Source organism: Megalobrama amblycephala, linkage group LG22, assembly GCF_018812025.1.
Source record: "Megalobrama amblycephala isolate DHTTF-2021 linkage group LG22, ASM1881202v1, whole genome shotgun sequence".
NCBI lineage: Eukaryota > Metazoa > Chordata > Actinopteri > Cypriniformes > Xenocyprididae > Megalobrama > Megalobrama amblycephala.
The window spans coordinates 24,621,416-24,639,575 of record NC_063065.1 but is presented as its reverse complement, the minus strand read 5'-3'; the positions used below and the strand labels follow the sequence as shown (position 1 = coordinate 24,639,575).

The 18,160-nt window shown below is 36.9% G+C and overlaps 1 protein-coding gene across 3 annotated transcripts; it reads right to left on the bottom strand.

Moving 5' to 3' along the window:
• Positions 1-7,717: 7,717 nt before the first annotated feature.
• Positions 7,718-17,526, bottom strand: LOC125257963. Of its 3 annotated transcripts, none has more exons than XM_048174703.1 (7): positions 17,419-17,526; positions 17,078-17,228; positions 16,846-16,944; positions 16,668-16,765; positions 16,339-16,485; positions 12,778-12,998; positions 7,718-8,968 (listed from the first exon to the last, which is right to left on the bottom strand). In XM_048174703.1, exons 3-7 carry the CDS (start codon positions 16,870-16,872, stop codon positions 8,742-8,744), a joined length of 720 nt encoding a protein of 239 aa, XP_048030660.1. In that variant the 5' UTR covers positions 16,873-16,944; positions 17,078-17,228; positions 17,419-17,526; the 3' UTR covers positions 7,718-8,741. The 3 variants fall into 3 exon arrangements, with proteins under 3 accessions (XP_048030660.1, XP_048030662.1, XP_048030663.1); XM_048174705.1 differs by having other exon boundaries at positions 16,846-16,882; XM_048174706.1 differs by lacking the exon at positions 16,846-16,944 and having other exon boundaries at positions 17,419-17,521.
• Positions 17,527-18,160: the final 634 nt, after the last annotated feature.

The window sequence follows — 18,160 nt, the reverse complement described above, 5'->3', positions numbered from 1 at the left end:
AATCAATCCCATCAGGTCTAAAGTATAAACACGTATAACAGGCTTAACGTATTCAGTCAGGATAAGACAAAAAAGAAGAAGGATTGATGATGTATTGACTCATTATTTAAATTTTGTTCATTTTGAACAAAAAAGTTACATAGTGTACCTTTAAAATGGCTACAATGGCTGTCCACTGTTTATTTCTGATAATGTGTGATAAGTGTCAGTGATATGATGACGTGCATTAACCAGACACTGTATCATTCTTCACAATTGCTTGCAGGGAAAACGACCAGGATGTAGCACAGTATACCCATTGGTGCATGTGTAGGCCTTTGGCATTCACTTCCTGCTCTGACCCACTTAGAATCGTGTGCTGGTTATTTTAGGACACCAGTCGCACACCCTGCAGCACAAACACACAGCACGAACAATGTTTTAGAGGATGGTGTGGTAGTCCAGAGCCAAACTGGCATGTGATATCCAATACAATGGCTGCAAAAGAGATATTTTCTGCTGGACAAAAACAGCAAAACAAGCTGATGAGTGCAAGGACCATGCAAATACAACATGATGCCACTGCGATTCCATACTGCGGGGGTGATAAAATATATATAATTTTTTTTGCTTCATCGGAATGAGATGACACTTGGTGACTTTTGTCGCATTAACTATGTGAACATACAAAAAAAATCATGAACATGATTCAGATATGTTAAAGGGTCGGAAAATAAATAGTCACACGTGGCTCTTTTGCGGTCAAAAATGACGACAATGACGGAAATGAATGGGAAATACAAGAAAAATCTTTTGGTGTTACAAACTACAAATCAGCCACTGTGCAGAAAAAAAGTGCACAGCAATGAAGCGGTGACACTCCTAAATGCCAAGAGTGCAAAAAAAAAAATCTAAGCCTTGACAACAAGTAGTCTTTGAGAATGTTTAAGTATAAATCAAAATCCAAAACTTAATAAAAATAAGTATTTGTGTCTAAAAACCACTAGACAATTTATAAGCCACTTTATATAGAACTATATAGGAATCTAGTGGTTACATAAGTTTATTTTTACTCCCACCAGATGTCACTAATCTACCTTCAAAAAATTTGATTATAAATGCTTCTATTTTAACATGGAATACTGCTTTAATTGAAAAATAATTTTAAAATATATTAGAAAGAAAAGTGTATTATTTTCAATGGGGAAAATAGCTAATAAAAATTGTATATATATTGCATAGTATCATAAAATCCCCTCAAAATTTCAAATAATAATCAAAAAATATTATTGAATAAAAATATATCACATTGGTTTTCCTGAAAAACAAAAAAGTTACATTTCAAGGCTTTGGTCACTTTTGACCATGATGGAGACAAGTGTGACCCCCTAAACGAAGAGGACGAATATATATATACATATATACATATATATATATATATAGAGAGAGAGAGAGAGAGAGAGAGAGGCTGTCAATAGATTAATTTTTTTATCACGATTAATCACACTTATAGTGAAATTAAGTATACACCATTTATCTTAACATGTCCATTTTGCCATCATTGCCAATATCCAGCCAAGTAAACCATCAGATTGAAGTGTGATTCTCACAAAACTGTATTTTTCAGCTTTTTTCAAGGTAAATTTAGATGTCTTTCCAAAAAAGAACACCAAATAACCAAATATTTTTTTCATATAATTCATACATTTATGTACACCAAAGCACCCATAAAAAAAAAAAAAATTACAGCAAAAAAAAACGTTTCAGAATTCACAATGTATAGTATGTGCAACAGCAAAGAGCTTGTTATATTTTAGACAAGTCAAGTTGCGATACTGAACAGGACCACATGGAGAACCAACCGCCTTGACCTGCATATATACTAAAGTACACAGCAACATACACAGGACAAATACAAACATTATCCTGAATGTGTGTGAAAACAACGTGAATGTACTGAAATGTGTCTGTGCATAAATACAATGTGCGACAGCGCTCATTCAGACACAGGTATGAATAATTCTCTCTGCCATCTCTGATTTAATCAACATGGACTTTAAAGGTGCCCAAGAATGCTTTTTCACAAGATGTAATATAAGTCTAAGGTGTCCCCTGAATGTGTCTGTGAAGTTTCAGCTCAAAATACCCCATAGATTTTTTTTTATTAATTTTTTTAACTGCCTATTTTAGGGCATCATTAACTATGCACTGATTTTTTCAGCGTGCCGCCCCTTTAATTCGCGTGCTCCCTGCCACACGAACTCTCGATTATATTACAGCACATTTACAAAGTTCACACAGCTAATATAACCCTCAAATGGATCTTTACAAGATGTTCGTCATGCATGCTGCATGCATGCTTCGAATTATGAGAGTATTGTATTTATTTTGATGTTAATATTTGATTCTCTATGAGTTTGAGGCTGTGCTCCGTGGCTAACGGCTAATGCTACACTGTTGGAGAGATTTATAAAGAATGAAGTTGTGTTTATGAATTATACAGACTGCAAGTGTTTAAAAATGAAAATAGCGACGACTCGTCTCCGTGAATTCAATAAAAAACGATGGTAACTTTAACCTCATTTAGCATTAGCAACATGCTAACGAAACATTTAGAAAGACAATTTACAAATATCACTAAAAATATCATGCTATCATGGATCATGTCAGTTATTATTGCTCCATCTGCCATTTTCGCTGTTGTTCTTGCTTACCTAGTCTGATGATTCACCTGTGCAGATCCAGACGTTACTGGCTGCCCTTGTCTAATGCCTTTCATAATGTTGGGAACATGGGCTGGCATATGCAAATATTGGGGCGTACACCCCGACTGTTACGTTACAGTCGGTGTTATGTTGAGATTCGCCTGTTTTCCGGAAGTCTTTTAAACAAATGAGATTTAGATAAGAAAGAGAAAGCAATGGAGTTTGAGACTCACTGTATGTCTTTTCCATGTACTGAACTCTTGTTATTCAACTATGCCAAGGTAAATTCAAATTTTGAATCTAGGGCACCTTTAAGATCATCTTACTTACGCAATTTCACATGCTTCCATAATTTTTTTGCGTTAAATTATTTTAATGCGTTAAGGATTTGGAATTAATCGCATGCGTTAGCGTTGACAGCCCTAATATATATATATATATATATATATATATATATTTTTTTTTTTTTTTTTAATACCATTTTAATACAATATTCAATATAAAGCCAGACCATTTCATATTATTTAATAAAATTTTGTTGTAGAATAATGCCTTTTCGTGTATTGTTACAGTGGATTTCCAGTTCAACTACTACGATTTAAAGTTAGTAGATGGGGTTTCTGTCATATTTTATATATTACTGTTATGACTGTAGAAAATGAAAACTGGGTTCTGAAAGGCAGTTTTGCTCCTGGCTGAAAACATGTTCTTATATCAATCTGACAGATTACCACTTACCTACGTAGGGAATATAGCGGTCACGACTGGTCATCTGGTCAAATAAGCCTGCAGGTGTGCTCTATTCATCAAGTGTTTGGGATCTTACATATGCGCAGTTTCAGGAGGAAGGATGGTGAACTCTGGCTCAAAATCATGCCACTGCACCTGCCACCCATTCAGCTCATATGAAACCGCCCTGTGAAATCCGTCACTTACAGGACCTCACTGCCGCAGCTGCTGCGGTCGACTCGGTCCTCATTCCAGTCACGTCCGTTGCGATGCTTCAGGCTCCATTAGGCTCAAAGCATGGCGCCCCCTTCAGCAAGACCCTCCGGTTCCCTCATCCGTCTGCACGAGGACCACAGCTGTCTGCCCTGAAAAGACAGCAGGTGGACACACTCTCACACACTCAGCCTGTTTATTTATCGGAAGTCATCCCATCAAAAATGACTGCAATAGCAATCAGCAGTCCCTGCTTTGTTGTAAGAGAGAGAGACAAACTGGAAAGAGAGATAGACAGGAAGCCGCGAGAAAAAGTGTGTGAATGACAAAGATAGAGTCCCACAGAAAGATAAACAGTCACAGAGGAGCCCTATAATGGCTTTGCACTGCTAATTTGTCACTCCACTTGAACGGCAAACAGCAGGAAAACAGTGACAACACGCCACACTGTCACTTCCTGCTGCCCAAGAACCTTCATCTGGGGCTCATTCTACTGGTGAAGACATCAGCTAAATATAGACCTCTAGAGAAGAAACATCCACCAGAGGAATGATGTCTTTATATAGAATAAAAATATATAAAAAGGTGATGCTGATTGGTCGATACAGCATTTCAGCTACAAAGACAGTTAAGTTTTCTCTACAAGAATATAAAAACAACTCTGTACACAAGCGATATTTACTGTGGTTTTCTCTTCACACATCATGTGTCTCATATTTCATCTCATGTTCTTCACTGACACTAATGGTAAATAAGTAACTTTTGATTCAACTTTATAGGGGCAAACTGGTTCATTGTGATGGAAATGATGTCAGAGCCTAATTAAAGGACGGCCATTATTAGTGGCAAAAATTGTTTATTTTCACACAATAAATAGCTAAATGGTTTATCATTATTTCAACCTTGTTTAGCTGATTTAAAGGCAGAGTTAAGAAGTATTTATAATTATGTTTATGGTGGATTTTCATGGTTTAAGATTGAAAGTCTGGGTCAAAGATAAACTATAAAGTGTTGAACAAATGAAAGGCACTTAAAATGTAGCACAAATAAATGATGAAGACATGATAAAAGATTTCCAATAAATTATTAACATGATTAAGCAAGCATACTAGCATGAGTTACATCAACTATGAAAAGGGAACTACAGAAGGGGTTTCCAAAAGGGTGGATTCACGGTGATGCCATAGAACATCCATTTTTGGTACCCCAAAGAACCTTTTAAGGGTTAGTTCACCCAAAAATGAAAATTCTGTCTTTAATTACTCCCCTCATGTCTTTCCAAACACCGTAAGACCTTCGTTCATCTTCAGATTCAGATACACAAATTAAGATTTTTTTGATGAAATCTGAGAGGTAAAAGTAACAAAATTACCAAATTCAAGGTCCAGTGAAGTAGTAAAGACAGCGTTAAAATAGTCCACGTGACGACAGTGGTTTAACCTTAATGTTATGAAGCGACAAGAGTACATTTTGTGCGCAAAAACAAAACAAAAAAATAACAAATTTATTCAACAATTTTTACTCTTCCCTGTCAGCCTGCTACGCATTTGACGTTGTGAACGCAGTTCAGCGCTTCCGTGTTTACGTCAGAATGCCGACTCATTTTAACAAGATCCTGTGTCAGCATCACATTCATGTGTCGTACTGCTCACGTGATCAGCGTCGGCCAATACTGAGCTGCCGTTCTGATGTAGAACGTGGAAGCTCTGCACTGTATTCACTGCGTAGGAGACTGAAATAAAAGGGAAGAAACTGTTGAAGAAAATCGTTATTTTTGTTTTGTTTTTGCGCACAAAAAGTATTCTTGTCGCTTCATAACATTAAGGTCTTGTAGTCAAAAAGAACTAGTCAACTACACGCTGACTATTTTAACAACGTCTTTACTACTTCTCTGGACCTTGAATACGTTAATTTCTTTGCTTTCTATGGGAGATTAAAAAAAAAACTTGCAGATTATAAAAATATCTTTTTTTTTCCCACTATAAAGAACCTAAATTGTGCAATGCAAGGTTCCATAAAGGTTCTTCAATGAACCATAGATGACAATATTGCAATATTGAACCTTTAATTATAAGAGTGTATTGCCAATAGGTTGATAAAATAAAACCAGTGAACATGAGTAACGGAACACATCTTTAACCCCCGGTTTCACAGACAAACTTATGCCTAGTCCAAGACTAAGATACATGTTTGAGCTGCTTTATCTGAAATCAACTTGCACTTACATATCTTAAGTGCCATTGTTTTGTCTCAAGATGCACACCAGTCATGTTTTTTTGTTTTTTTTTTGGTAATAGTTTACAATAATGTTTATTAGTTAACATGAACTAATAATGAACTGCACTTAGCATTTATTAATCTTTGTTGATGTTAATTTCAACATTTACTAAAACATTATTAAAATCTTGTTAACATTAGTTCATACACTATGATCTAACATGAACAAACAATGAACAACTGTATCATTAACTAACGTTAACGAAGATACAGTAACAAATGTATTGCTGGTTAGTTCATGTTAGTTAAAGGGTTAGTTCACCCAAAAATGAAAATTCTGTCATTTATTACTCACCCTCTTGCCGTTCCACACCCGTAAGACCTTCGTTAATCTTCTGAACACAAATTAAGATATTTTAGTTGAAATCCGATGGCTCAGTGACAGTGAGGCCTGCATAGGGAGCAATGACATTTCCTCTCTCAAGATCCATAAAGGTACTAAAAACATATTTAAATTGGTTCATGTGAGTTCAGTGGTTCAATATTAATATTATAAGCGACGAGAATATTTTTGGTGCGCCAAAAAAACAAAATAACGACTTATTTAGTGATGGCCGATTTCAAAACGGTTTCAAGAAGCATCGGAGCGTTATGAATCAGTGTATCGAATCATGATTCAGATCGCGTGTCAAACTGCCAACGGCTGAAATCACGTGACTTTGGCGTTCCGAACAGCAGATTCGACACACTGATTCATCTGTGCTCCGATGCTTCCTGAAGCAGTGTTTTGAAATCGGCCATCACTTTATAAGTCGTTATTTAGTTTTTTTTGGTGCACCAAAAATATTCTCTCGCTTTATAACATTAATACTGAACCACCGTACTCACATGAACCGATTTAAATATGTTTTTAGTACCTTTATGGATCTTGAGAGAGGAAATGTCATTGCTCCCTATGGAGGCCTCACGGAGCCATCGGATTTCAACTAAAATAGCCTATCTTAATTTATGTTCCGAAGATTAATGAAGGTCTTACGGGTGTGGAACGGCATGAGGGTAAGTAATAAATGACAAAATTTTAATTTTTGGGTGAACTAACCCTTTAATATATTAATTAAAGAACCTTATTGTAAAGTGTTAATGTTACCTTTTTTTTTTTTTCAAAGGCATGTTTATAAAAAGCTACTTAATTGTCCAAATTGAACTAAGGTCTAATCCTGGCTAAATCTAAGCCCTGTCTCTAAAACCAGGCCTAAATGAACTTAAAAAGCACAATTCATCATTTTAGGGAGAGTTCACCCAAAAATGAAAATTCTATCATTATATATGTATAATTTTCACAGAGCTGTATGACTTTCTTTCTTCTATGGAATTTAAAATAAGATATTTTGAGAAATGTCTTTTGTTTGTTTTCCAAACGAATGAATTCAGTGGAAACTAAAACTGTTTGGTTACCAAAATTCAGAAGAAAGTCGGTCATACAACTTTGCAATGACGTGAATAAATGATGACAGAATTTTAATTTTGAGTGAATTATCACTTTAGCATTGTATGTTTCTTGTCCGGCCTCCCACTTACCTCCAAGTTCGTCTGTGCAGATATATTAAAAGAAACAAACAAAGAGCAAACGGTTACACCAGAGCCGTTGAAAAGGGTTACACATAACACACTCAACCAGCAGAGGTATCAGAGCGCCCTCTAGTGTCTAGGCGTGGAGTTCGCTCTTGATTTCTCGGTTGGCGGAGGTGCTCAGTTCATTTGAATAAGTCCATCAAAACGATGCGCTCACTTCGATCAAGACCCTTCTGGTCAGTTATATATTACAGGTGATCACCAGTGACTGTCCGTATAGCCTTCATATCTTTGAATGTCGCTTAAGATAGAAACAAATATCTTTTATTAAAATATGCATATCTACAAATATAAAAAACAAACAAACAAACATTTGTTTCTCAACAAATGCCAATAAAGCATATCCATTACCTTTTCTTTATGTTGCTTTTTTTTTTTTTTACAAGCTATCAAGCAGCAACTGCTTAATGAAATGCAAAATGAAATGCAAGTTCCATGTGCTTTGTTCTACATAATGCACCAAAGCAATGCATTTTCAACAGGTTACTGAAAATTAACAAACATTTCATGTCATTCATAACCTGTTGTCATAGGTTATTTAAGAAAAGACTTAAGGTGTGGCCACCCCTGTTGGAAAAAAAAGAAGAAGAAAAAGAAGAAAAGCTAAAACCAGCCTAATCTGATTGGCTGATCTTAGCTGGTGTTCAGCTGGTTCTTCCAGTCTGACCATCTAATGGAGTGGCCGAAACCCATCTACATCCAGGCTGCTAAACCTGCTAAGACCAGACAATCATCTTAGGTTGGATTTAGCAGGGTTTTTTAGCAGGGACATTTGCCGTTGCCCAGGTGAAATCCCGTGAGACGAGGGCGAGAGCTTTCAGACTGCTGTATAGATCATGTAAGAGGTCAAGCGGGGCTTCATGCATCACTACACTACTGAAATGGAAATGGAAATGATATTTTGCATGTAAAATTTTGGAAAAATTGCAAATCTGCAAGAAAAAATATGGATTCCATATTGAAATGACTGAATTTTGGCAGAAAAAAAATGTGCTAACCAACAGTAACTGTGGCCACACCTTTAGTGACAGAGATAAAGACATTTTATCGTCCCCAGAAAGTCGTACAGTTATAAATTGACAAAATTTCCACTATTAATAATAATAATAACAATAATAAATATTGAATACCTAATACATACCGGTAATTGTTCAAAACTCATTCAAATAAATTATTAACAATGATAACATGATTACACAAAAATAAAATGTTTGAACATTAAGGGTCCATGCAGTGCAGTGGCTTGAGACGTTTCATAGGACCCATTTAACTTTCTCCTACTGTTTCATCTGAAACCCCTCGACAGACATGAGCAGAGAGAGCGCCAGTGAGGTTCTCGATCTGAGAGCGGAGGAACCTGCGATCCTCCTGTAGGTCCTGCACCTGTCTCTCCAGAGCTTCAATCCTCTCCTGTTTGCTCTCCAGCAGACAGTGCAGTTTCGTGATGGTCAGCATAACACTGCTGGGTACATCTTCCATAATCGGCGGTATCACTGCAGAGAAAGAGAGAGAAAAAAGAAACTATGTATTTGTTCCTACAGAAGAATAAAATTCTCTAATTAACTATAATCTCATTTAGTTACACACTTTGACAAAAGGACACAACGGACAGTGGGGAGTAAAAAAAACAAACAAAAAAAAAACATTATCACAGTCTTCCATTAATAACAACCCTGGTTGGGATTCGAACAAACACCCATCTGGTTAATGACAAAACTGTACCAAGCACATCACTCAGCCCGCAAAATGACAGAAGGGCGCTGCATGAGAGGTATGTCTGGTTCTACAGGGGTGCTCAAACGAAAGAAACAGCACCCTCAGTTGATATTGTGATAATATCATATTGGCGAAACTGATTTAACAAACACTCCAGTGTGTATTTGCATTTGTGCTCTGGAGAGCATCAAAGTGTTTCTATTTACAATGTGGTTTTGCAGCGTTGAGCAATGAAGCCAATCACAGACATGTCTGTTGATCTCTTGAACGCAATGGCCAATCAGAGGTGTTTTAGTTAGTCTGAATCCACTCACCGCTCAAAACGTCAGAGTTTTGGTTCAGTGCTGCTGACTCACGAATCCTCTCATTATAACAAATGAAGTGTAGACGAGATGTAAATAAGAGATTCATTATACACTGCGTTCCAAATTACTATGCAAGTGACATATCAGTAAGATTTCAGTAGAATAAACATTCAGATTTTAGTTTTTCTAAGAAAATGTTTGTTTGTTTATTTATCCATGTCTTTTTAGATAACTGGAATCAATCTCAGACAAAATAATTCGCCAGATCTATGGAAACCCTACTTAGAGGTTGTTCCACATTATTAAGCAAGTCACAGTTCTCATGCAATATGGGGAGGAAGAAAGATCTTTCTGAAGATGAAAAGCATGAAATGGTGCAATGTTGTGCAAAAGGCATGAAAACAACTAATATTGTGTGAAACTGAATGGAGATTATGGAATTATCATAAGATTTGTGAGTGATTTAGAGCACAGCAGAACTCGGTCAGATAAAGGCTTATTGATGAATGTTCCTGTCAAAAAAATTAATTGTATTAAAAGGGCAGCTATAAAAAAAGCCAGTGTTGAGCAGCAAACAGGTATTTGAAGCTGCTGGTGTCTCTGGAGTCTCAAGAAGCTCTCCATGCAGGCTGGCAGTTGTGCGTAAAGATACATTTCAGCCATCACTAACCAAACCTCACAAAGAGAAACATTTACAGTGGGTTTAGAAATACATTTTCAAACAGTTTTATTGCTGTGGTGTTTTTATACCATAGCTGAAAATGGCCAGTTATGAACTCCACATATCTTGCAAAAGTCATTTTAATACCCTCCATCTCACTTCCCAGTATTCCAGCCCAAATCATCACCCACCAGCTCCTTGCTGACGTCGCAGTCTTGTTAGAACGTGGTGGCCATTCACCAACCATCCAGAAATCCATCCATTTAGACCATGCATTGTAGTACGGCATTAGTCAGTGAATACAACTATTTAAAAATGAGTCTTCATGTATTTCTAAACCCACTGTAAATGTTTCTCTTTGTGAGGTTTGGTTTGGAGTGGCTGAAATGCATCTTTACGCACAACTGCCAGCCTGCATGGAGAGCTTCTTGAGACTCCAGAGACACCAGCAGCCTCAAATACCTGTTTGCTGCTCAACACTGGCTTTTTTTAATAGCTGCCCTTTTAATACAATTTATTTTTTTTGACAGGAACTTTCATCAATAAGCCTTTATCTGACCGAGTTCTGCTGTGCTCTAAATCACTCACAAATCTTATGATAATTCAATAATCTCCATTCAGTTTCACACAATATTAGTTGTTTTCATGCCTTTTGCACAACATTGCACCATTTCATGCTTTTCATCTTCAGAAAGGTCTTTCTTCCTCCCCATGTTGCATGAGAACTGTGACTTGCTTAATAATGTGGAACAACCTCTAAGTAGGGTTTCCATAGATCTGACGAATTATTTTGTCTGAGATTGATACCAGTTACCTAAAAAGACATGGATAAATAAACAAACAAACATTTTCTTAGAAAAACTAAAAGCTGAATGTTTATTGTACTGAAATCTTACTGATATGTCACTTGCATAATAATCTTGGAATGCAGTGTACAGTGTAGACAGCATCATTGATTATAACAGAACTTTATGAGATTGCGAATGAATCGAGATGAGTGACAGCTTTTTATTGATTTTAGATGCCTATTATCATCCTTTTAGTGCTTTAGATTACATTAAGTTTATGATAAAGTTGGCATCAATGAAAAAAACTTAGTTGACAATGTTATATTGAACTAATTTACACACTGCTTGCATCATGACATGATTTTCATACATCACCATGACATGTTAATTAAGCATGACAGCGCAGTTACCAAAGGTATTAGTGTTTTCTTTAAAATAAATTTAAAGGTGCTCTATGTAAGTTTTTGACTGTGCTAAAGCATAAAAATACCACAATATGTTTGCAGATATTTATTAAACATGTTCCGTTCACATACTCGTTTCTCTGAAAACCAATGCAACAGCCAGTTATTTTACTTTGAAATTTGCGTTCTGTGTCGGAATTTCTGTTTTTGTTTCGGTCTGTGCAAGACAGCAGGTTGCCAATTTAACCAATAGTATTTCTCCACCGTGGGTTGCCAGTTGGCTGAAAACACATGCAGCGAATTGCAGCCGTGGATGCCAGCAAACAAACTGGGTCAGAGATTGCAGATTCTACCCAACCTAAAAAGCCTCAGCATACATCTAAAAATCTCTATGAACGGGAGCATATTAAAACGCGATGTCAACTCATCATAAATCGATAAATCAACTAATTATCTTACATTGTGTAAGTCTCCTCGCCTTCCAATGTCAATTGAGCTCACTCCTGTTGCGTGTCTTCAAACTGGCAACCCGCGTGAGTATAGAGTCTGAGGAGGAGGGGGTGGGACAAACAATATTTTGAATTTGGACTGCAGTACCCATTTCAACCACCAGCTGTCATTCTTACGTAGAGCACCTTTAAGCTTCTGTAATGTTTTTTCGCCAGTTTTATTGCTACTTGCTTTTACTTCTAAGCATGTTCTTTTAAAAGAAACCATGACTAGAGCTGTGTCCGAAATCACCCCCATACCCTTAAATAGGGCACTATTTGAGGGGACAGCCATTTGTAGTGGTGTCTGAAACCATAGTGGATGATATTGAGTGCTCTCATTCAATCCCACAATGCACCACAATAAAGAGTGTACAACCGATGTACACTCAGCGGCTAGAGACAACTCATAATGCACTGTGAGAATCACGTGCGAAATGAATTCCCGCATCTGACTAGAAGATGGCGCCTGCAGCTGAATCATTCATCCATCCATTTTCTAAGCCGCTCGTCCAATGTGAAAACAGAGCATTATTATACAGGTATAAATTACTTTTTAAATTGATTATTAAATTGTTAATTTAAGGCTTATACATAGTTTCCAATTTTATCTTACTACAGGAGCAGTAAGCACAAACTATGCAAAAGCGCATACTCAGTGTCCAAATTCGCTCGTTTTTCATTCACTCCCTCAAGTGAACTATATTAGTGGACTACTGTAGGGAATAGTGAATGAGGGCATGGGGGTGATTTCGGACACAGTTTAGGACTACAGTCTAAAGCAGGCAGGCACTATCTAAAATCTCATCTAGGGCGCCAACAGAGCATGGGCCGGTCCTGACTTCACTGCAGACAATACTTAAAATGTTCTCTCTATCTGTGTCCCATCTTTTCATTTTGGAGATTGACAATGATTCTCAGTAAATGACAAATCACGTACTGGAGGTGGCACTGCTCAGAGTGTTGTCCTGCTCTGTATAATCAGCAGCTGGCGGTGAGTTTATATTTTCCCACTGGATTACTTCAGTCTCTGGTTCCTGTTTCATCCAGCTGTAGCTGCTCACGGGACTCTCCTGTCTCGCAGAGCTGGAGTCAAGCTCACTGCTGGGGGAGTAAGGAGCGAAATCCTGCAGCCATTGAGAGCTCATCTCAAAATGAGAGCTGCAGGAAGATAATAACATACAACAATCAAACAATCATGGAATAATTGCTCTTTTATACATTACTATAATATTTAAAGGGTTAGATCACCCAAAAAAATGAAAATTCTGTCATTAATTACTCACTCTTGTGTCGTTCCACACCCGTAATACCTTCATTCATCTTCGGAACACAAATTAAGATATTTTTGATGAAGCGATGAGAATACTTTTTGTGTGCAAAAACAAAACAAAAATACAAATTCGTCTCTCCCCGTCAGTCTCGTACGCAGTTAACGCAGTGAACGCAGTTCAGCACTTCCGTGTTTACATCCGAACTGCGGCTCAGTATTGGCTGAGGCTGTTCACGTGAGCAGCATGACGCACGCGTGTAACGCTGAAGAAAGAGCAGGCCAATAATTTAGCTGGAGTTCTGATGTAGAACCTGGAAGCACTGAAGGTAAGCAGCGTACAGGACTGACAGGGGAGAGATGAATTTGTTGAATAAAGTCGTTATTTTTGTTTTGTTTTTGCGCACAATAAGTATTCTCGTCACTTCGTAACATTAAAGTTGAACCATTGGTGGTCACGTTGACTATTTAAATGCTGTTTTTACTACTTTTCTGGACCTTGAATGTGGTAATTTCATTGCTTTCTATTGAGGATAAAAAACCTCTTGAATTTCATCAAAAAAATCTTAATTTGTGTTCCGAAGTTGAACGAAGTTCTTACATGTTTGGAATGACATGAGGGTGAGTAATTAATGACAGAATTTAAATTTTTGAGTGAACTAACCCTTTAAAGTAGGGTTGCACCAAAATGAAAATTTTGGGCTGAAACTAGGGCTGCACGATTTGGGGAAAATGTCATATTGCGATTATTGAGGTCAATATTGCGATTGCGATTTGCGATAGCGATATAATAAACAAATAGTATCATGAGTCATCTTGCTTGGTTCTCAATGAAAATACACACACAGATTACTGATAATGCTGAAATGTGTATTTCTCAACTGAAACTAGCAACAACAGCAAACAAATGCACAGCGTTTTCAAATTAAAATATTTTTATGAAATTAAATAACATCTTTGCATTACTGCAAACTTGTTATAATCCCATTTAAGATATTTGTTTCTTTACTAATCTGTAGTGGTTCAACGGATCACAAAACTCACGGTTCGGATCACATCACGGTTATGACGTCACAGATCGGATCATTTTTCAGATCAGCACAAAAAAATTTGGATGGGGGTAACTTAACTTTGCATTTATTACTTAGCCCACTTAAACTATTCTGATACCATAGCATAAACTGCTAGCCTAAATAATACATTATTAAAGGCAAGTGAACAGCGTGTAAAAGAACAAATACTGTACACCAATTACAACAAGCATAGATAAATACTACATAAAGTTACAAATAAAGTATAAGGTCTAACTGTAGTATTAATTTTCATGCACAGAAATGTAATAATTAAATGTAAAATGACACTGTTCATTGTATAAATTTAATATAGATTAATCTTTGTTAAAGCTGTGTTTTGTTGGTTGATTTACATGACAGACAACAGCAGGTATTTATAGGTTGCTGTCACTTTAAGAGTAAGACATGCACGCGCACATCGGACAGATATACATCCGAATTCTCACCTCGTTCAATTAAGACATAACTGAATGTGTTTACATGAATACTTGCTGAGAGGGGTATTTTGACTGACATAATGCGTGTATGTGACATAGTATGTGACCATCCAAGTGCACTGAGGACGCGAAAGAGAAATCAATTTGGAGTTCGCGAGCTATAACGCGCCTCTCTCTCTCTCTCTGTGCGCGCGAGCCTTGTATGTATGTGCGTCATGTGCGCACCGATAACAGCGCTGCGTGCGATACTGAATTAAATCCTCTTTCCTCTTCAACCACTACTAATCTGGGTTTATAATCTTATAGCCAAAATATCGCCATATAACAGAGGTAGCGTTTTTTCTTGCCACCAGTTCAGTGACCGTTTGCTCCGCATCCATCTTTACCCGTTCTCTGCGCTGCACACCGGAAAAGTCATGACCACGCGCGCCACACATGCCACTGCCTAAACTGAAACTGACTGGTCTTCTTTTTATTAGCGGTGTATAAAATGGGCAAACAGCTCTCAGATAATGGGTTGTTGTGTCCACACATGTATTTTTTTATTTATTTATTAACTTATTATTTTATTTCATAAAATCGCAGCATTTTGCGTCATATAATCGCACAAGCTTGACATCGCGAATGCGATATGATTAATCGTGCAGCTCTAGCTGAAACCGAAAATTTTGGATGCACCTGGCCAAAAACCGAAAACAAATTTTTTTTTTTTTTAATTATTATTCATTTCTTATTTTAAATTAGTTATTTGTTTAATTGTATTATTAGACTTTTTAATTAAATTCAATAATTTTACTGAATCTGAACTTAAAAAGATACAAGGCAAGTCACTTCGAAGTTGTGATCTTCAAAAGCGGAGCGGCACGCAAAGTTACAAAAGAGAGTGAAACCTGATTGCTGAACATGGAGGGGCGGAGCGGCATATTTTCAGCCTATTTTCTCTTCCGGCCAAAAACCGGAAATGCCATATGATAATTTTCAGCGGCCGATATTTCTGTGCATCCCTAATTTAAAAGTTCACTATTTAACTTTTGGCCCTCTAGCAGTTAAAAAAACAAAACTGCACACATTTTGCTGAAGAACATTGTTTTGGTTGTTCTTCGGCTCTGCGTGACTGTGCAGATGAATATAGTTATCCTACTGCTCATAAAACATGCAATACTGGGCTTAAGAGATATAACCAGTTTAGATGGAAATGATCCCATGCTGACTAGCTGAAGATGTTACTGTAGGTATACCCATTAATAGACATGGTACTTCCTTGAAAATAAATTCCAGCACAGCGAACAAGAACCACAATGAAATGACCCTTCACAATAGATAATGCTTTACAATTTAAAACACCTTACTTTCCTGTTGAGTTCTTTTTGCCATCAGACTCTCCTCTGTTCTGTGTTTTTTTTTTTTTACATGGGTGATTCCCTGAGGTTCGAGATTTAGCGTGCTCCATGTCAACCTTTCTCACTCGTTTTCACAACTAACCTATGCTACTCCCACACCATACACGCGTCAAAGTAGCTGGAGCGATTTTTCTCTATTTACGGATATGATGAGACATGCACGGGCGAGTGACGTATGGATGTAAGGATTATAAAAAGTGTATTAAATAATTATCATTACCATTATTTTTATTATATAAATACAGAAGACATATAAAACTGCTACAAAATAATGGTTCCTGCCATCTTCAGTTTTGAAAACAACTGAACAAAGGAACATACCAGGATTGCAGAGGTAAATTACGAAGCTTGTTTCTGCGACTTCTCTGGTACTGTCTCCATTTGTGCCTCAATTCCGCCTGTCTTTCCTTAGAGAGTTCGGATACTGCAGGATGTTTTGTCTTTCCCTCTCTCTTTCTTCGTTGATAGCTACGAATTTTTAAATAAAAAGAAAGTGTTTTAGTATCACATACTAAAAAATGTCATAATTTCCTATTTGCATAATACATCATTTATGGTAATAATAGTACAACTTAGAATTAGAGCAAGGTCATTTCAATTACTGTTTGCTATTATAATTTAAGATTCGCTGTGGAATAAAAATCAAACACCTTTCTCTTCTTTTTGCAAGGTATCTGGCCCTGGCAACAGGATCAGCATTCACCTTCGCTCTGTGTCGAGCTGATTTCTCATTGTTTGATAGTGGCATCTATAAAAAGAAAAAAAAAACTTAATGTGTTACAATACAATAATGTTCAAATACAAATTGTGGCAAGAAATGGGATATACCTTTAGGGTAGCATCTAAAATCACCATAGTTTGTGTGCTAAATGGGAGTCAAATGGGGTAACAGGTAACACCATTTGACATTTTAGTTTCCACATTTTTCTGAATAAAAAGTATTTTGAATTATTAACTTTCAAAGTTTTCCAAAAGACATTTCCATTCATATGTGAACCTCAGCAAACTTGTCATGTCATGGAAAGATCAAATTATCTGCTGTTTTGAAAGACATACTAACCTTGATTCACAGCCATGAGGATTTTCAGGGTTCCTCTCTTTCACAGTCACACCATTTCCTGTTTCACGGTCACATGACAGCTGAACTACATGTCGTCGGTTACACCAGCGATAGGGGAGGGGCTCTGGTTACACCACACAGAACAGCTTCACTACAAGACATAATGCATGTTATAACAAACTGCTTCATACGTTGTTTTTCAAGGATTTCAAGCTTGTGATGAGACATTTTCTCCTAGTCATAATTTAACAGCGGTTACACCACCTAGACATGGTTTGTCCAACAACAAGAACAGAATATCAAGATGCTTTTAGTTCAAAGAATCATGTCAAATAGCTAACAATTTAGGGAGGATGACTCGTTCGTGAAGGATTGTTTTGCTGGATTGTTTTGAAGGAATTAGTTGAACCGGTTCACAAAACGTTCGTTCACGAATTGGACTCTGAATCAGTCCGTCCGCGCAGATCTCGAGTCAAACGCTCAACTGACTCATTTGAACAAGAATCGTAAGAACCGTAAGCAGTGAATTTGGGATTTGACCCGTTCAAACCAATTAGGTGGAAAGTAAGTTATATTTAATAACTGAATCGCAGATTACAAATAATACTTACATGTTTATAGCATTTTATTAAAACATGAAAAGGAAAAAAAAAGCCAAGAGATGTAAATGAATTCTCGTATTATTTAATGCAAATCCTAAATGTATTTAGGTACTGTTTTCGAGCTTAATCGTGGCGGAAACAAGCTGGGACAAAGGAAAATTGCATCACAGACTATACTAAGTCAAGTATTAAAATATTCAAAGACCATAATAAACAGCAGTTTCTTCCTACATGTTTGGAGCATGCATTGCGTAATGACGTAATTACGTAAAAAGAATCTCCGAATTGTCAGGTTCTTTAAAACGAACCGTTCATAAGAACCGATTCGCAGAAATGAGTCGGACATCCCTTCAAACGGAACTGTTCAAGGGCCATAATGTGCTGAAAATCGCTGTCAGTATAACCGTGAACACTAGGATGAGCAATATTTCTGATGAGCAAGATTTAGTATCTGATATTTATATCCAGGGACCCCCCAAGG

Bases quoted from the DNA above. Each gene is read 5' to 3' on its own strand.
- LOC125257963 (XM_048174703.1), bottom strand. From the start codon at position 16,872: ATGGTGATTTTAGATGCTACCCTAAAG. The intron at 16,766-16,845 runs GTATATCCCATT...TTCTTTTTATAG, and splicing joins TTTTAGATGCTACCCTAAAG to ATGCCACTATCAAACAATGA. The intron at 12,999-16,338 runs GTATGTTCCTTT...ATCTTCCTGCAG, and splicing joins AATTTACCTCTGCAATCCTG to CTCTCATTTTGAGATGAGCT.